Raw genomic sequence first — 17,897 nt, 5'->3', positions numbered from 1 at the left:
TGGTGCAAATTTCATCCCGATCGGAAGACATCGATTTCAAAAGTTGGTTCACTTGACATGAAATGCCCCATATATATTTATAATTAAAGAAAGATCTAATATTATTACTTAAATAACACACGGTCTCTTTAACCTCGTCGCCAAATAACATGTACGCGACAGTGAACAACACAGGTTGGAGATTTGGAATAGACTGGTTTATTATAAATAAAGTAAAATAACAATAGCTATAATATAATACACTAATTTTTGACTTACCTGTACAATCAACTTTGCACGATATTTTGTGCAGGTAAGTTAAAAATGCAGTTAACCTCAATGCACTTACCTGCTCATTGATGCTGGTAAGTGCATTTACAGTTTACTGCCCAAAAAAGCAGCTAACGGCAAATAATTTACACGAAGCTTTGTGATTTTTCCGTCTAAAAATAACGTCAAATTGATATTTTAGCTACTTTTAAAATTATTAAGAAGTATACAACATATTTTTTCATTCAAAATCGTATTTTTCTTATTTGTTTTGATTTAATTTTGTATTAGGCAGCTAAATTGAATTTTTTTCATGAAAACCAGTTGTAGCTTCCAAAAGTATTATGCACTTATCTCAAAAGTGCAGGTATCAACAATGCACTTAAATTAACGAATTTATATGGACTTTGGTAAATAAATATACAAAGCACCAGTTTTGTGCACTTATATGCAAAATGCTCTTAAGTGATAATAATCTTATACTAAAGAGATAAAAAAGAGTAATAAGTATAATAGAACGAATAAGAATAATAATAGACATAACTAACATTTAAATATATTACAGTTTCAAGATCGCATTAAACAATTATTACCACATTTGGTAGGTTTTTAATCATTGATAGCGTTATTAAATCATATCCCGGGCATTTTCTTAAGTTTAATTTATTTTTAATTACTCTATTAACAACCTCAGGACTAATATCGAATTGTGATGCATCAGCCATTGTTGAAGCTGGTAATTCTTCTAGCTCAAACTCATTTGCCGTGGAATTGGGTTGAAATACATCACTTAAATGTTCAGAAAATACTGAGACTTTTTCTATAGCACTTCGTGCCCAGGTTCCGTCAGCTTTTCTTAAAGCGCTTTGTGCCTCTACCGGTGGCTTAATGTTCCTCGTTGCCTTCCAAAGAGAAAAATTTGTGTATTTTGTACTGGTCAAACTTTTAATATAATTTTTGTTTATGCGATCCTCTTCTAAATGAAGGGCTCTTTTCAGTTTTCGTACTGCTGTGGTCAGCCTCTGCTTTGCAGCAGATGATCTATTATGTTGCCATTCTCTTCTGAGTCTTCTCTTTTCGAGAAGAAGTCTTTCAATATCCGAATTTGAAATAGGCGTATTCGTTTTTGGAGGGATTTGGCACTTAGAGTGTTCCAGAGCCGAAACAATCAATGACGTGAAGTCATTGACGGTCCTATCTATGTCTTCCTCACACTGAAAATTAGGATTTGTGTGGATATGACTGCTGATATATTTCCTATATTTTAGCCAATTTGTCTTAAAATACAAAGTGTCTTTAGGAAATCTTGGGATGTTGGGTTTCTCACAATAATTAATAATTACAGGAGAGTGGTCAGAAGATAGATCATAGGACATTTCTGTGGATATTGCATTTCGAATAATATTTCTACATATGGCGAAGTCTATTAGATCAGGAATTTTTCTAGGATCAGTTGGCCAATAAGTTGGGTGTCCAGGAGACACGAAATCTAAGCAATTTTTGCGATCAACTAGAGCTTTATACAGCTGTCTACCTCTGGGATTTACCAATCGCGAACACCAATATGTATGTTTGGCATTGTAGTCTCCACATGTCAGAAACCGATCTCCTAGTGTTATAAAGAATTCTTCAAATTTCTCCTTGGTCATCGAAAAATGTGGTGGGCAATATATAGAGCTCAGAGTTAACTCTCCAGCTGGGTATTCAAGGCGAATAGATGTTGCTTGCATATAATCCTTGGAAAACGCATCTAGGGCATAGTGTCTCAATCGGTTTCTAATTATGATACCGGTACCGCCATGTGCCTTACCATCCGGATGGTTTGTGTAATAAAATGAATATCCTGATATAAGATGTGTCTCCGAAATTAACACCACATCGATGCTTTTATTTAACATAAAATGGGAAATTTCCGATTTGTGCTGGTTTAAACCGTTTGCATTCCGGAAACATATCTTTAAAAAATTCATTTTCTTGTTAATAGAATTTGAATCAATTGGTTCTGTGCTCTCAGAAGCTCTTGTATTATGTTTTGCATGGATGGCATGAAGTTAGTCATATTTTGATTAAGAGAGGAAATATTCTCAGTAGGTTAGGTTACGTGGGTTGCTCGCAATTTAGCGAGTTCACTCGGAGGCCTTGTGGTCCATTGTGATACCCTTAGAAATACTATTCCCTTATGCTGAAAATTCGTACATAAAGTGAGAATAGTTTCCCTCCCTAATTTCATTGACTATGTGATTCCTGTGATCCCCGTGGGAACTTCTAATAAATCTGATCATATTTACTAGTGACACATCTCTGAGACAGTCCAGATCATGGAAAAGAGCTCTACCAAGATGTAGTAGTCTATGCTCTTTTAAGACTGGGCATTCACATAGAAGGTGCTGTACCGATTCCTCCTCCTCTTCATCTAAACAACTTCTACAGTAGCTATAACGTGGGTAACCCATACGTTACGACATATGTCCAATCATACAGTGCCCAGTAATTATACCCGTAAGAAGCCTGATCGAATTCCTGCTAAGATACAAAAGAGTCCTAGTTCTATCCTCTGTCAGATTGGGCCAGAGCATTCTGGATATTCTACAAGTGATGATATTTGACCACCTGAGTTCCGTCTCACTCAAAGCCCATTCATATATCAATCTTGATACTGTCACCAGGGGAGTGTGAATATCCCTTTGCGCTAGAGATACGTCCAAGGACGACCCGTTGGTTGCGCACTCTTCAGATACTTCATTTCCCCGGATGCCCTCGTGTCCTGGAACCCATATCAACTCGACGTGATGTTGTGTCAGTTGTGCCAGTGATTTGATACAATTGAGAAGACATTTCGACCTGATCACGTTGGAGTTAAGAGCCTTGATTGATGCAAGGCTGTCCAAGTAGATATGTATAGTCGAATTTTCGAGATTCAGTTCCCGGATTCTTCTCGCGGCTGTATCGATGGCATAAATCTCTGCCTGGAAAACCGTGCAGGTATCGGGTAATCGAATAGACATCAGAAGGTCCAGTTCATCTGAAAAGATTCCCGAGCCCGTGCCTCTTTCTGTCTTTGAACCATCAGTGTAGATTGAGATCACGTCATCCCTTAGGACAGAGTTCGCGGCCCAATCATCCCTTGTCGGTATTCTGGTCATAAAAGTTCTGTCAAAATTCGGTGTAGGTATTATGTAATCCGTTTCCCGCCCTATGATTGGCCTGCCTATCTTTTGTAGGATGGTGCCATGACCAATACGATCAAGCTTTAGTCCGCTCGACTGTTTAAGTCGTAGAGCAGACTTAGCAGAAATGCATTTGATATATATATATCAAGGGGAGTTATATTTAGCATAGTCTCTAGACTGGCCTGAGGGGTAGAATTCATAGAGCCAGTAATTGCAAGACATGCTAATCTTTGCACCTTGTTTAGAATAGAAAGGTGAGCCTTAGTGTCTACCAATCTCCAAAATTACGTCAAGGTATTTGGCTTCGCTTGAAAACTTCAGAAAAGTACCATCCAGTCGTGGAGGTCTGAATTCTGGAGTTTTATATCTTCTGGTGAAAAGAACCAGTTCGGTCTTGGCAGGATTAGCACCTAGACCGTTTTCCTTGGCCCATGATAGCAGAACGCTGAGAGCTGATTCCATGAGTTCACTTATTGTGGGAAGAAACTTACCCAGAATAAGAAGCACAACGTCGTCAGCATATGCGACTACTTTGGTACCTATCTTGCTGAGCCTGAAAAGGATTTTATTTACAAGATTCCACAGAAGTGGAGAGATGACACCACCTTGTGGTGTGCCTCTTGTCACAACATTCCTTGTCCTACCAATGCCCATATTAGAGTTAATGGCCCTGCTCCTAAGCATATTTTCTGTCCAATTTCTTATCCGCTGATCAACACCTAGGTCACCCAATGCATCAACTATTGCGGATATGTTCACATTATTGAACGCACCCTCTATATCCAAGAAAGATGCCATAACATACTCCTTTTTGTCAAGTGTCCCCTCTATAGTTCCGACAACGTCGTGCAAGGCAGTCTCCAGCGACCTCCCTTTAAGGTATGCGTGCTGTGCCCTACAGAAATTATCAGGGGAGAGGATGTTCCTGACATGGATATCGACCAATCTTTCCAGTGTTTTCAATAAAAACGATGACAGACTGATCGGTCTATAGTCCTTGGCGGTACTGTGGTTTACCTTTCCCGCTTTACCTATCTCCATTCTTTAGGGATGTATCCTGTTTCCAGGCTGTACCTAAATATCATTATAAGCCATGGCATGATGGTTAAAATCGATTTTTGGAGTAACGCTGGGAATATGCCATCTGGCCCTGGAGATTTATAAGGCTTAAAAGATGATACCGCCCACGAAATTTTCTCCACGCTAACAATGGTGCTAACTAATTCACTTATGTGGATTTGAGAAGCTGCAAGGTGCTCCGAAGCGGAGCCCTCATTTTCATCATCCCTGCAACCCGGAAAGTGTGTCCCCATAAGTAGTTCCAAAGTTTCGGTACTACTTTCAGTAAAGTTACCATCTGGTTTCATCAGGAATACGGGCGTACCAGGATCTTTGGATAGTACCTTTCGTAGACCCGATGCCTCCGTGGTATTCTCAAGTTCCTCACAGAAACGCTCCCAAGATTCCTTCTTTGAACGTCTGGTTTCCCTTTTGAAAGTGTTGAAGCTTTGACGATAATCGTCCCAGCTCAACAAGTCTTGATCCCTCTTCGCCTTATTAAAAAGTTTTCTACATTCCTTCCTTAGCTGCATTAGTGTAGGATTCCACCATGGTTGCCGGAATTTCCTAGGTGCCTGCCGCTCCCTACACGAAGCCTAGTAGGCTTCCCTTAATAACCTGGATAGAAACTCTACCGAGTCGTCCAAGTCCCGTGTACCATTTAGTCCATCCATTGCTGGAGGTGGTATGGTGTCACTAAGATTACTGAATTTGACCCAGTCGGTTTTCCTAGGATTTCTAAAGGGGTTTTCCCTATCCAGTGTAAGCTGTATCGTAAAAATTATCCTGTGGTGATCGGAGAATGAGCACTCGAGTGAAACTCTCCAATCAAGAATTCTAACTGAATCAAGAATTCTAACTGAGTCAGTGTTCCCTACCAAAGTAATATCAATGACCTGCTCCCTGATCCTATTGAAGAACGTTGGTCTATTACCCCTATTGCAAACACTTAGGTTAGTAGATAGAAGGTATTGAAGTAAACACTCACCCCTGTCATTTATGTCCGAGCTCCCCCACAGAGTATGATGGGCATTTGCATCGCATCCTATGATGAGATCATGGCCCCTTGTGTTACACCAGTCTACAAGTGTACGTACAGCACGTGAGGGCGGATTAACTACTTCGTATGGTAGGTACGCAGATGATATGATTAGGGTTGGTAACCCTTATCGCTCTAGTGCAACTACAGTTAAATCACCAGAACTGTAATTAGATAGAAGGAAAACCTTAATGTCTTTCCTGACCAAAATACAGCTCCTTACTTTACCTTCAGGGGTCGGAGAAAGGAGCACATAGTTTCGTGACCGGACGCCTCGAACTTTACTGGCTACAAGCCAGGGTTCTTGGATTAAGGCCATGTGGATAGCTTCCTTCTCCATGAAGCGCAGCAAATCGTCCGATGCTGCTTCGGAGTGGTGCAGATTAATCTGTACCACTCTCAGGCCGCTTGGGTTCATCACTGCGCTTCACCGCGGGCAAGATCAACCGAAGTTGGTTTAGCCCGTACTAAATGACGCCTTGCGAAGAACGCAGGAGTCGGAGGGAATCTGAACCGATTTTGATCCAAAGATCCTTGCCTTCTCCTTTGTCCCTCGAGGGTCCTCGTTCGATCGTCCAGTCCTCTATGCCAAGTTCCTTGTTCTGACGCTTTATAAGTATTACCGTGGCTTCGTCCTCCAAAAGAGGAGGAGGAACCCACACTCTCACCGTCGTACGAAAAGGTACTTGATCCAGTGGGACGATTTCGATTCTTGCATTGGGACAGAGTTCGCCAACTCCTCGGATACAGTTTCTGAGAAAGCCTAGAGTCTTCTCGTTACCACACCCGATGATCTTGACACCCTTTAACCATTTGGCGTCGTCGAATGCAGTGAAGGAATCATCCTCACTGCATGCGAGTTCGTCAACTAGTGCCCGCAAGATCTTCTCCTCCAGAAGCAGCCATCTGTCCGTAGTCATTTTCGCATCAGGTTTCGCAGTTTATACCTCTACCATAGGTAAGAAAAAAGACACTGCTGCTCACAGGAGTCAGACGCAGACCAGGATGCCGCTCAATGTGAGTCAGACGCATCCTGGATTTGAGTTTTTTACCAAAATCATTCGGACTGACAGAACCAGATCGTACTTCCCAGCCGCCCTTAACATAGGGAACAGACGCCAGATGGTACGGTTATGTTGCCTAGGTAACCCAACCACAGTCCCGGACCGACATCAAAAATGCAGACAGAGGAAATTGGTAGCCGCCCTAACTAAGGGAACAGACGCTACCAATTGAGGTCGTGATCGCTAGGCGACCGAAGATGGTCATTTACCCCACAGCCGCTCTTAACATAGAGGACAGACGCTATGACGTATGGGGAGGGTAGTTCTTAGATCACATCCTTAGGATGCTTAAGCCCCTGCACCGTGCCCGAAGACTCAAGGTGACTACCCACAGCAGGGGAAAATATTCTCAGTAAGTGCTTGCATAAGGTTTTCCAACCCTCCCATATTTTGGGGAACGCGGTAAAAATTTACAGCGAAAGCCATTGAACAGTATAAGGAAGAAAGACTTGAAAATTTAAATAAACCCTGATCAGGAAGAAAAAAAAGGTTTAACAGATATAGGTAAGGCAAAAAAAGTCGAACAACTCTTTCGAAGAGCACCGGATACTTCTATCAGAAAAGCAGCTTCTAAAGTTAAATGCTCTGATTCTTTTGTGCCCAGAGCGAAAGCTAATGATGGGTTGAAATCGTATAAAGTTCCAGATCGCAATGCGGTAAAGAAGGTAGAAGCAAAAGAACGAGCTAAAAAATTTAGGTCAAATTTTATAAAAAAAAACACCTGTTGTTTGATGGATGATGCAACTTATATACTAGAGTATCCCTTAGAATTAAATGTTTGAAATGTTAAAACGGTACCCGCTGAATACTATCGCAATTACCAAATTACTTTTGCAATTTAATTTAAAAGAATCGAATTGGTTAAAACAAGTTAAAGTTATTAAAAATTCGCCAGGCCATTAAAGTGTCTCAGGCCACTAGAACAAGAAATGTAGGAACAAAATTAAGTAATTAACAAATGACCCTGAAGTTTTAAAATCACGAAAAACACAGTCATTTTGACCCCAAGTGCTCTTAAAGGTTAATTTCCATTTTTGTGCTGTTATTGTGAATTTGTTATATTTTTCTCAAGTTTCATCAAAATCGGCAGAAAAATATATGAGGGGCTTAGAGCACAAGGGGTTCAAGTGCCTTTTTTTTCTCAAATTGAGTTAACATATGGTGTTAGTAGGTGAAGTTCAGAGAAGTTCATAGCACAAGAGTTGAACGTGGTATTCTCATCCGTTAGCGAGATATGGCGAACAATTCTAGCACTTGTCATTAAAATACCTGTTTCGGTTGGAGCACAAGGGGTACATGAGCACTTAAACCCCTTGTGCTCTTAGCAAATATTAAAATTAATTTTTCACATGGACTGATTTAGTGAATTCAGATAAGCTAAAATCTAGCGATTAATTCCATCACTTGTTATCAAAACACCTGTTTCAAATACCTTTGTGGATTATTTTCCAAAAAAGAAAAAGTAACATAAAATAATGGAATCGAGTATATTAATAATTGTTGATTTTTTATTATTTATTAAAAATAAGTGAATCTGAAAATAATATTGACGAATTTTCGGAATCTGATCATCTCATACAAAGATGATCTTATGAATGTGCAAGAAAACTTCACCAAACTAAATCTGAAAGCTCGAAATGTTGACCGAGTCGTGTAGTTTCTACCACAACTTCCTCCAAAAAAACAGCGTCAAAACAATAATATTCCAGAAATTCAAGAACCTACAGGATCTTCTTTGATATATACCACCAATTTACCATGAATGGTTTAAAGCACTTCCTCACGATAGAATGGAATAAATTCCGGAAAGAATCGAAAATCAAATTATGATGTCATGGAATCTGATTATGACGACTAAAAAATGTAACAAAGAACCATAAAAGCTCTTCTTAATAAAATGTTAATAAAAAAATTGAGTCTATGTGGTTTTCTTATCAGGTAATTCAGAACTTTGATAAAAATTAAAGCACAAGGGGTATAAGTGTGACTTTCCTCACTTCAAAGGTAATTTTTGGATATTTGTATATGTAAAATATGGTATTTTTTTATCGTGTTAGATTAAAATATATCTCAGGATCTCTATTAATTAAAAAGCAATATTCCAGATAGCATCTAACATTTTTTATTGTAAATTAACTTTATCCTCATTTTTCTCATTATTAAACATTAGTCACTTGAATCCCTTGTGCTCTAAGCCCCTCATATAACATTTCGCTATCTTTCCATTAGTAATTCCAAACATTGAAAAATTTGACTTTTGACCTTCACGATTTAAGGGTTAACGTTTTCCGATTTTAGGAAAATTTTCAGACTATATTTAAAATTACCTGGGCTATAATATTCTGAGCAGATTTTACTTAAAATTAATAACAGTAAGGAAATTGGGCTCATTCGCCAAAAAGTTAGCTTTTCTCGAAAGTCGCAAAATTTATATCGCAGGTACGGAAAAACTATAGGAGGTATTGACATACTTTCTTCACATTTTTATTCCCTATTATGTTGTCAATAAATTCCCATGTGATCATAAAAAAATTCTAAAATTTGTTTAACAAAATTTTTAAAAATTTGAAAATAGAGTTGAAACTGCCGTTAAAAGAATTAATTTTTATGGTCATACCTGCGAATAGGTTAACGGTTACCTAATAAGACAAAAACTCTTATACAAGTGAATATGGATATATTTTAAGTAAAAATGAGATTTTACTTTAATATTTCTCAAAATATGTTAATTTTGTTCCTACATTTCTTGTTCTAGTAGCCTGAGACACATTAATGGCCTGGAGAATTTTTAATAACTTTAAAATTTTTTAACCAATTTTGTCTTTTGTATCTCATTAGAACGACAATTACGCACACATTTCGATTATTTAATAGCAAAATGCACCTCAAAACTAAATTGCAAGTCGGCAATTTAAGTTTTGAATTTTGAACTCATGGGCCCACAAAAATTCAAAACTTACCCTCGACAGTACGTCTTCTTCGAGCATGTTATTCAAATCGTTTAGAAGTTACAGATTTATTTTCACCTAGGGTCTCAAATTTAAAAAAATTAAATAAAACGTAACGAGCCATTAATTTGTTCACGAAGCGAACAATTTCATATCCTCATATGAATTTATCTCGTGTGAACAACTATTGTGAATATGTCCATCCGTATGGCCATATTGTAAGTGTAAAAATAGCAAACATGTGCATTACTGAAGTTTTAGACATATTGGCACAATATACCGAACAGAACAATTTAAAATTGAAAACCAAAAATTGGACACCACTCTAGTATACTTAGCAAATATATAAGTGTATTATAATAAAAATAGAAAATAGGTATCTTTTAAGATATATATTTATTGAAAACTTTTTTTTTTTTCATCTATTAAACTACATGATGTTTCGGGTTTAACAAAGTTTATCTTAGCATATTCATTTTGAACCTCTCCAATATTTGTGTCGCTTGAGCTTTCCTTGAAGCTATATCGAGTATTTACTTCATTGCAACATTTTGGTAGATCTAAGCTGGCATAATATAGGTCCTGTTGCTTCATACAAGACGCATCTGCTTGGGGTAAGTTGATGACATCAGCCGAATATTTGTCAGAATATTTGTTACTGCACTTTGAAGATAGTGTTAAATTGCTGATCGGTATTGATGTGCGTTCTTTATTTTTGCCATCTTTTGGGATTAAACCTTTATCGTACAAGTAATTAGTTACTTTTGGAGTTGAAACAGGCGCATCACTCGTATCCGTTAATGCTGTCGAATCGATACTAATGTCTTTTCGTTTAAAGTTATGCCGATTTTGTGAAAATACACCAGTATCATTTACAGGATTGTTGTCATTATATATTATGCCATTCGAAGCTAGTGTAATTGGTTTCATTTCTAAGTAACCACTGTCCACTCTTTTTATACTTCTATCAATAGATTCTATCGAGTTTGATATATTCAAACTTCGTGGTAGCATATTTGATGCATTTTGGCACTCATTTTTATTTTTCTGGATATTCCTTTTTAAACTTTTATCTATTGATTTTGAGAAATCAATTTCCATCAAATCAGCCATTCGATCAACAGCTTGTAAGTGTCTATTAATAAGAACAGGAACACTGATCGACTTTCTTGTTGAACTTTCTACAAAATCGTAATTGATATTGTCGCTATTGAACAACTTAAAATTAGTTTTTGAACATATACGGGTACTTTTGATTCGGGATCCTACTGAAAATGCTCTTACTCGGTTTACTATACTTTCCTTAGTTAGATCATTTTCATCTTTGCCTCCAAAGGAGTAAGCTCGAACAGAGAATTGTAATCTGAAAACCAAAAAGATTGAAATTGTATATATCAAGCATTATATAACTCAAAATTCTTAAGGTAGGGTCACACATGACAAATATTTGAAAAATACATAACCACTTAATTTAGCACACATTTGTGTGACGTTGTTTACTCTTACAAGTGTTTTGTAAGATCAAACAGCATCAAATAAATTGAACAAAATATTAGCTTTAAATTGTCCTAAGTAAAAGGTGTTTAAAAGAATTAAAATATATTTTATTTAGTGGTTGTATTTTTCAAATATTTGCCATGTTTGACCCTACCTTTAGACTAGTAATTTTTCAATTAAGTTTAGATATGATAAAAAATATAAACTACAATAATTTTTAAATGTTGAGTTTCATTTTAACCCCAAGTGCCATTTAGGGTTAATTTAAAATTTTGTGTTGTTATTATAAATACTAGACTTCGTGTTATATTTCTCTTAAGTTTCAACAAAATCGGCACAAAAAATATATAACATTTAGCTATCTTTCCATGAGAAATTCCAAATATTGAAAAATTTTACCTTCACGATTTAAGGGTTAGCGTTTTTAGATTTTAGTAAAACTTTAATACTGTATCTAAAATTACCTGGAATATAATATTATGAATAGGTTTTACTAAAAATTCATAACAGTAAGGTAATTGGGCTCATTCGCAAAAATATGATTCCTTCTTTGAACGTCTGGTTTCCCTTTTGAAAGTGTTGAAGCTTTGACGATAATCGTCCCAGCTCAACAAGTCTTGATCCCTCTTCGCCTTATTAAAAAGTTTTCTACATTCCTTCCTTAGCTGCATTAGTGTAGGATTCCACCATGGTTGCCGGAATTTCCTAGGTGCCTGCCGCTCCCTACACGAAGCCTAGTAGGCTTCCCTTAATAACCTGGATAGAAACTCTACCGAGTCGTCCAAGTCCCGTGTACCATTTAGTCCATCCATTGCTGGAGGTGGTATGGTGTCACTAAGATTACTGAATTTGACCCAGTCGGTTTTCCTAGGATTTCTAAAGGGGTTTTCCCTATCCAGTGTAAGCTGTATCGTAAAAATTATCCTGTGGTGATCGGAGAATGAGCACTCGAGTGAAACTCTCCAATCAAGAATTCTAACTGAATCAAGAATTCTAACTGAGTCAGTGTTCCCTACCAAAGTAATATCAATGACCTGCTCCCTGATCCTATTGAAGAACGTTGGTCTATTACCCCTATTGCAAACACTTAGGTTAGTAGATAGAAGGTATTGAAGTAAACACTCACCCCTGTCATTTATGTCCGAGCTCCCCCACAGAGTATGATGGGCATTTGCATCGCATCCTATGATGAGATCATGGCCCCTTGTGTTACACCAGTCTACAAGTGTACGTACAGCACGTGAGGGCGGATTAACTACTTCGTATGGTAGGTACGCAGATGATATGATTAGGGTTGGTAACCCTTATCGCTCTAGTGCAACTACAGTTAAATCACCAGAACTGTAATTAGATAGAAGGAAAACCTTAATGTCTTTCCTGACCAAAATACAGCTCCTTACTTTACCTTCAGGGGTCGGAGAAAGGAGCACATAGTTTCGTGACCGGACGCCTCGAACTTTACTGGCTACAAGCCAGGGTTCTTGGATTAAGGCCACGTGGATAGCTTCCTTCTCCATGAAGCGCAGCAAATCGTCCGATGCTGCTTCGGAGTGGTGCAGATTAATCTGTACCACTCTCAGGCCGCTTGGGTTCATCACTGCGCTTCACCGCGGGCAAGATCAACCGAAGTTGGTTTAGCCCGTACTAAATGACGCCTTGCGAAGAACGCAGGAGTCGGAGGGAATCTGAACCGATTTTGATCCAAAGATCCTTGCCTTCTCCTTTGTCCCTCGAGGGTCCTCGTTCGATCGTCCAGTCCTCTATGCCAAGTTCCTTGTTCTGACGCTTTATAAGTATTACCGTGGCTTCGTCCTCCAAAAGAGGAGGAGGAACCCACACTCTCACCGTCGTACGAAAAGGTACTTGATCCAGTGGGACGATTTCGATTCTTGCATTGGGACAGAGTTCGCCAACTCCTCGGATACAGTTTCTGAGAAAGCCTAGAGTCTTCTCGTTACCACACCCGATGATCTTGACACCCTTTAACCATTTGGCGTCGTCGAATGCAGTGAAGGAATCATCCTCACTGCATGCGAGTTCGTCAACTAGTGCCCGCAAGATCTTCTCCTCCAGAAGCAGCCATCTGTCCGTAGTCATTTTCGCATCAGGTTTCGCAGTTTATACCTCTACCATAGGTAAGAAAAAAGACACTGCTGCTCACAGGAGTCAGACGCAGACCAGGATGCCGCTCAATGTGAGTCAGACGCATCCTGGATTTGAGTTTTTTACCAAAATCATTCGGACTGACAGAACCAGATCGTACTTCCCAGCCGCCCTTAACATAGGGAACAGACGCCAGATGGTACGGTTATGTTGCCTAGGTAACCCAACCACAGTCCCGGACCGACATCAAAAATGCAGACAGAGGAAATTGGTAGCCGCCCTAACTAAGGGAACAGACGCTACCAATTGAGGTCGTGATCGCTAGGCGACCGAAGATGGTCATTTACCCCACAGCCGCTCTTAACATAGAGGACAGACGCTATGACGTATGGGGAGGGTAGTTCTTAGATCACATCCTTAGGATGCTTAAGCCCCTGCACCGTGCCCGAAGACTCAAGGTGACTACCCACAGCAGGGGAAAATATTCTCAGTAAGTGCTTGCATAAGGTTTTCCAACCCTCCCATATTTTGGGGAACGCGGTAAAAATTTACAGCGAAAGCCATTGAACAGTATAAGGAAGAAAGACTTGAAAATTTAAATAAACCCTGATCAGGAAGAAAAAAAAGGTTTAACAGATATAGGTAAGGCAAAAAAAGTCGAACAACTCTTTCGAAGAGCACCGGATACTTCTATCAGAAAAGCAGCTTCTAAAGTTAAATGCTCTGATTCTTTTGTGCCCAGAGCGAAAGCTAATGATGGGTTGAAATCGTATAAAGTTCCAGATCGCAATGCGGTAAAGAAGGTAGAAGCAAAAGAACGAGCTAAAAAATTTAGGTCAAATTTTATAAAAAAAAACACCTGTTGTTTGATGGATGATGCAACTTATATACTAGAGTATCCCTTAGAATTAAATGTTTGAAATGTTAAAACGGTACCCGCTGAATACTATCGCAATTACCAAATTACTTTTGCAATTTAATTTAAAAGAATCGAATTGGTTAAAACAAGTTAAAGTTATTAAAAATTCGCCAGGCCATTAAAGTGTCTCAGGCCACTAGAACAAGAAATGTAGGAACAAAATTAAGTAATTAACAAATGACCCTGAAGTTTTAAAATCACGAAAAACACAGTCATTTTGACCCCAAGTGCTCTTAAAGGTTAATTTCCATTTTTGTGCTGTTATTGTGAATTTGTTATATTTTTCTCAAGTTTCATCAAAATCGGCAGAAAAATATATGAGGGGCTTAGAGCACAAGGGGTTCAAGTGCCTTTTTTTTCTCAAATTGAGTTAACATATGGTGTTAGTAGGTGAAGTTCAGAGAAGTTCATAGCACAAGAGTTGAACGTGGTATTCTCATCCGTTAGCGAGATATGGCGAACAATTCTAGCACTTGTCATTAAAATACCTGTTTCGGTTGGAGCACAAGGGGTACATGAGCACTTAAACCCCTTGTGCTCTTAGCAAATATTAAAATTAATTTTTCACATGGACTGATTTAGTGAATTCAGATAAGCTAAAATCTAGCGATTAATTCCATCACTTGTTATCAAAACACCTGTTTCAAATACCTTTGTGGATTATTTTCCAAAAAAGAAAAAGTAACATAAAATAATGGAATCGAGTATATTAATAATTGTTGATTTTTTATTATTTATTAAAAATAAGTGAATCTGAAAATAATATTGACGAATTTTCGGAATCTGATCATCTCATACAAAGATGATCTTATGAATGTGCAAGAAAACTTCACCAAACTAAATCTGAAAGCTCGAAATGTTGACCGAGTCGTGTAGTTTCTACCACAACTTCCTCCAAAAAAACAGCGTCAAAACAATAATATTCCAGAAATTCAAGAACCTACAGGATCTTCTTTGATATATACCACCAATTTACCATGAATGGTTTAAAGCACTTCCTCACGATAGAATGGAATAAATTCCGGAAAGAATCGAAAATCAAATTATGATGTCATGGAATCTGATTATGACGACTAAAAAATGTAACAAAGAACCATAAAAGCTCTTCTTAATAAAATGTTAATAAAAAAATTGAGTCTATGTGGTTTTCTTATCAGGTAATTCAGAACTTTGATAAAAATTAAAGCACAAGGGGTATAAGTGTGACTTTCCTCACTTCAAAGGTAATTTTTGGATATTTGTATATGTAAAATATGGTATTTTTTTATCGTGTTAGATTAAAATATATCTCAGGATCTCTATTAATTAAAAAGCAATATTCCAGATAGCATCTAACATTTTTTATTGTAAATTAACTTTATCCTCATTTTTCTCATTATTAAACATTAGTCACTTGAATCCCTTGTGCTCTAAGCCCCTCATATAACATTTCGCTATCTTTCCATTAGTAATTCCAAACATTGAAAAATTTGACTTTTGACCTTCACGATTTAAGGGTTAACGTTTTACGATTTTAGGAAAATTTTCAGACTATATTTAAAATTACCTGGGCTATAATATTCTGAGCAGATTTTACTTAAAATTAATAACAGTAAGGAAATTGGGCTCATTCGCCAAAAAGTTAGCTTTTCTCGAAAGTCGCAAAATTTATATCGCAGGTACGGAAAAACTATAGGAGGTATTGACATACTTTCTTCACATTTTTATTCCCTATTATGTTGTCAATAAATTCCCATGTGATCATAAAAAAATTCTAAAATTTGTTTAACAAAATTTTTAAAAATTTGAAAATAGAGTTGAAACTGCCGTTAAAAGAATTAATTTTTATGGTCATACCTGCGAATAGGTTAACGGTTACCTAATAAGACAAAAACTCTTATACAAGTGAATATGGATATATTTTAAGTAAAAATGAGATTTTACTTTAATATTTCTCAAAATATGTTAATTTTGTTCCTACATTTCTTGTTCTAGTAGCCTGAGACACATTAATGGCCTGGAGAATTTTTAATAACTTTAAAATTTTTTAACCAATTTTGTCTTTTGTATCTCATTAGAACGACAATTACGCACACATTTCGATTATTTAATAGCAAAATGCACCTCAAAACTAAATTGCAAGTCGGCAATTTAAGTTTTGAATTTTGAACTCATGGGCCCACAAAAATTCAAAACTTACCCTCGACAGTACGTCTTCTTCGAGCATGTTATTCAAATCGTTTAGAAGTTACAGATTTATTTTCACCTAGGGTCTCAAATTTAAAAAAATTAAATAAAACGTAACGAGCCATTAATTTGTTCACGAAGCGAACAATTTCATATCCTCATATGAATTTATCTCGTGTGAACAACTATTGTGAATATGTCCATCCGTATGGCCATATTGTAAGTGTAAAAATAGCAAACATGTGCATTACTGAAGTTTTAGACATATTGGCACAATATACCGAACAGAACAATTTAAAATTGAAAACCAAAAATTGGACACCACTCTAGTATACTTAGCAAATATATAAGTGTATTATAATAAAAATAGAAAATAGGTATCTTTTAAGATATATATTTATTGAAAACTTTTTTTTTTTTCATCTATTAAACTACATGATGTTTCGGGTTTAACAAAGTTTATCTTAGCATATTCATTTTGAACCTCTCCAATATTTGTGTCGCTTGAGCTTTCCTTGAAGCTATATCGAGTATTTACTTCATTGCAACATTTTGGTAGATCTAAGCTGGCATAATATAGGTCCTGTTGCTTCATACAAGACGCATCTGCTTGGGGTAAGTTGATGACATCAGCCGAATATTTGTCAGAATATTTGTTACTGCACTTTGAAGATAGTGTTAAATTGCTGATCGGTATTGATGTGCGTTCTTTATTTTTGCCATCTTTTGGGATTAAACCTTTATCGTACAAGTAATTAGTTACTTTTGGAGTTGAAACAGGCGCATCACTCGTATCCGTTAATGCTGTCGAATCGATACTAATGTCTTTTCGTTTAAAGTTATGCCGATTTTGTGAAAATACACCAGTATCATTTACAGGATTGTTGTCATTATATATTATGCCATTCGAAGCTAGTGTAATTGGTTTCATTTCTAAGTAACCACTGTCCACTCTTTTTATACTTCTATCAATAGATTCTATCGAGTTTGATATATTCAAACTTCGTGGTAGCATATTTGATGCATTTTGGCACTCATTTTTATTTTTCTGGATATTCCTTTTTAAACTTTTATCTATTGATTTTGAGAAATCAATTTCCATCAAATCAGCCATTCGATCAACAGCTTGTAAGTGTCTATTAATAAGAACAGGAACACTGATCGACTTTCTTGTTGAACTTTCTACAAAATCGTTATTGATATTGTCGCTATTGAACAACTTAAAATTAGTTTTTGAACATATACGGGTACTTTTGATTCGGGATCCTACTGAAAATGCTCTTACTCGGTTTACTATACTTTCCTTAGTTAGATCATTTTCATCTTTGCCTCCAAAGGAGTAAGCTCGAACAGAGAATTGTAATCTGAAAACCAAAAAGATTGAAATTGTATATATCAAGCATTATATAACTCAAAATTCTTAAGGTAGGGTCACACATGACAAATATTTGAAAAATACATAACCACTTAATTTAGCACACATTTGTGTGACGTTGTTTACTCTTACAAGTGTTTTGTAAGATCAAACAGCATCAAATAAATTGAACAAAATATTAGCTTTAAATTGTCCTAAGTAAAAGGTGTTTAAAAGAATTAAAATATATTTTATTTAGTGGTTGTATTTTTCAAATATTTGCCATGTTTGACCCTACCTTTAGACTAGTAATTTTTCAATTAAGTTTA

At 36.8% G+C, this 17,897-nt stretch overlaps 1 protein-coding gene and 1 long non-coding RNA gene across 2 annotated transcripts in view; both read right to left on the bottom strand.

Annotated features, from left to right (window-relative positions):
* Window positions 1–9,906: 9,906 nt before the first annotated feature.
* On the bottom strand, window positions 9,907–13,594 carry LOC135951889 (uncharacterized). The gene is made up of 3 exons (XR_010576000.1): window positions 12,432–13,594; window positions 12,153–12,367; window positions 9,907–10,892 (listed from the first exon to the last, which is right to left on the bottom strand). It is a non-coding gene; the product is annotated as an uncharacterized LOC135951889 (long non-coding RNA).
* Window positions 13,595–16,592: 2,998 nt separating this feature from the next.
* Window positions 16,593–17,897, bottom strand: part of chico — a 431,529-nt gene continuing 430,224 nt past the window's right edge. The window contains exon 6 of the mRNA XM_065500717.1: window positions 16,593–17,578. Within this exon, the coding sequence (XP_065356789.1) occupies window positions 16,612–17,578 (967 nt within the window). The 3' untranslated portion in view covers window positions 16,593–16,611. The remainder of the gene's footprint in view (window positions 17,579–17,897) is intronic.

This window comes from Calliphora vicina, chromosome 2 (assembly GCF_958450345.1).
Source record: "Calliphora vicina chromosome 2, idCalVici1.1, whole genome shotgun sequence".
Lineage (NCBI taxonomy): Eukaryota > Metazoa > Arthropoda > Insecta > Diptera > Calliphoridae > Calliphora > Calliphora vicina.
The sequence above is the reverse complement of the archived record's forward strand: the minus strand, read 5'-3'. Positions and strand labels throughout refer to the sequence as shown.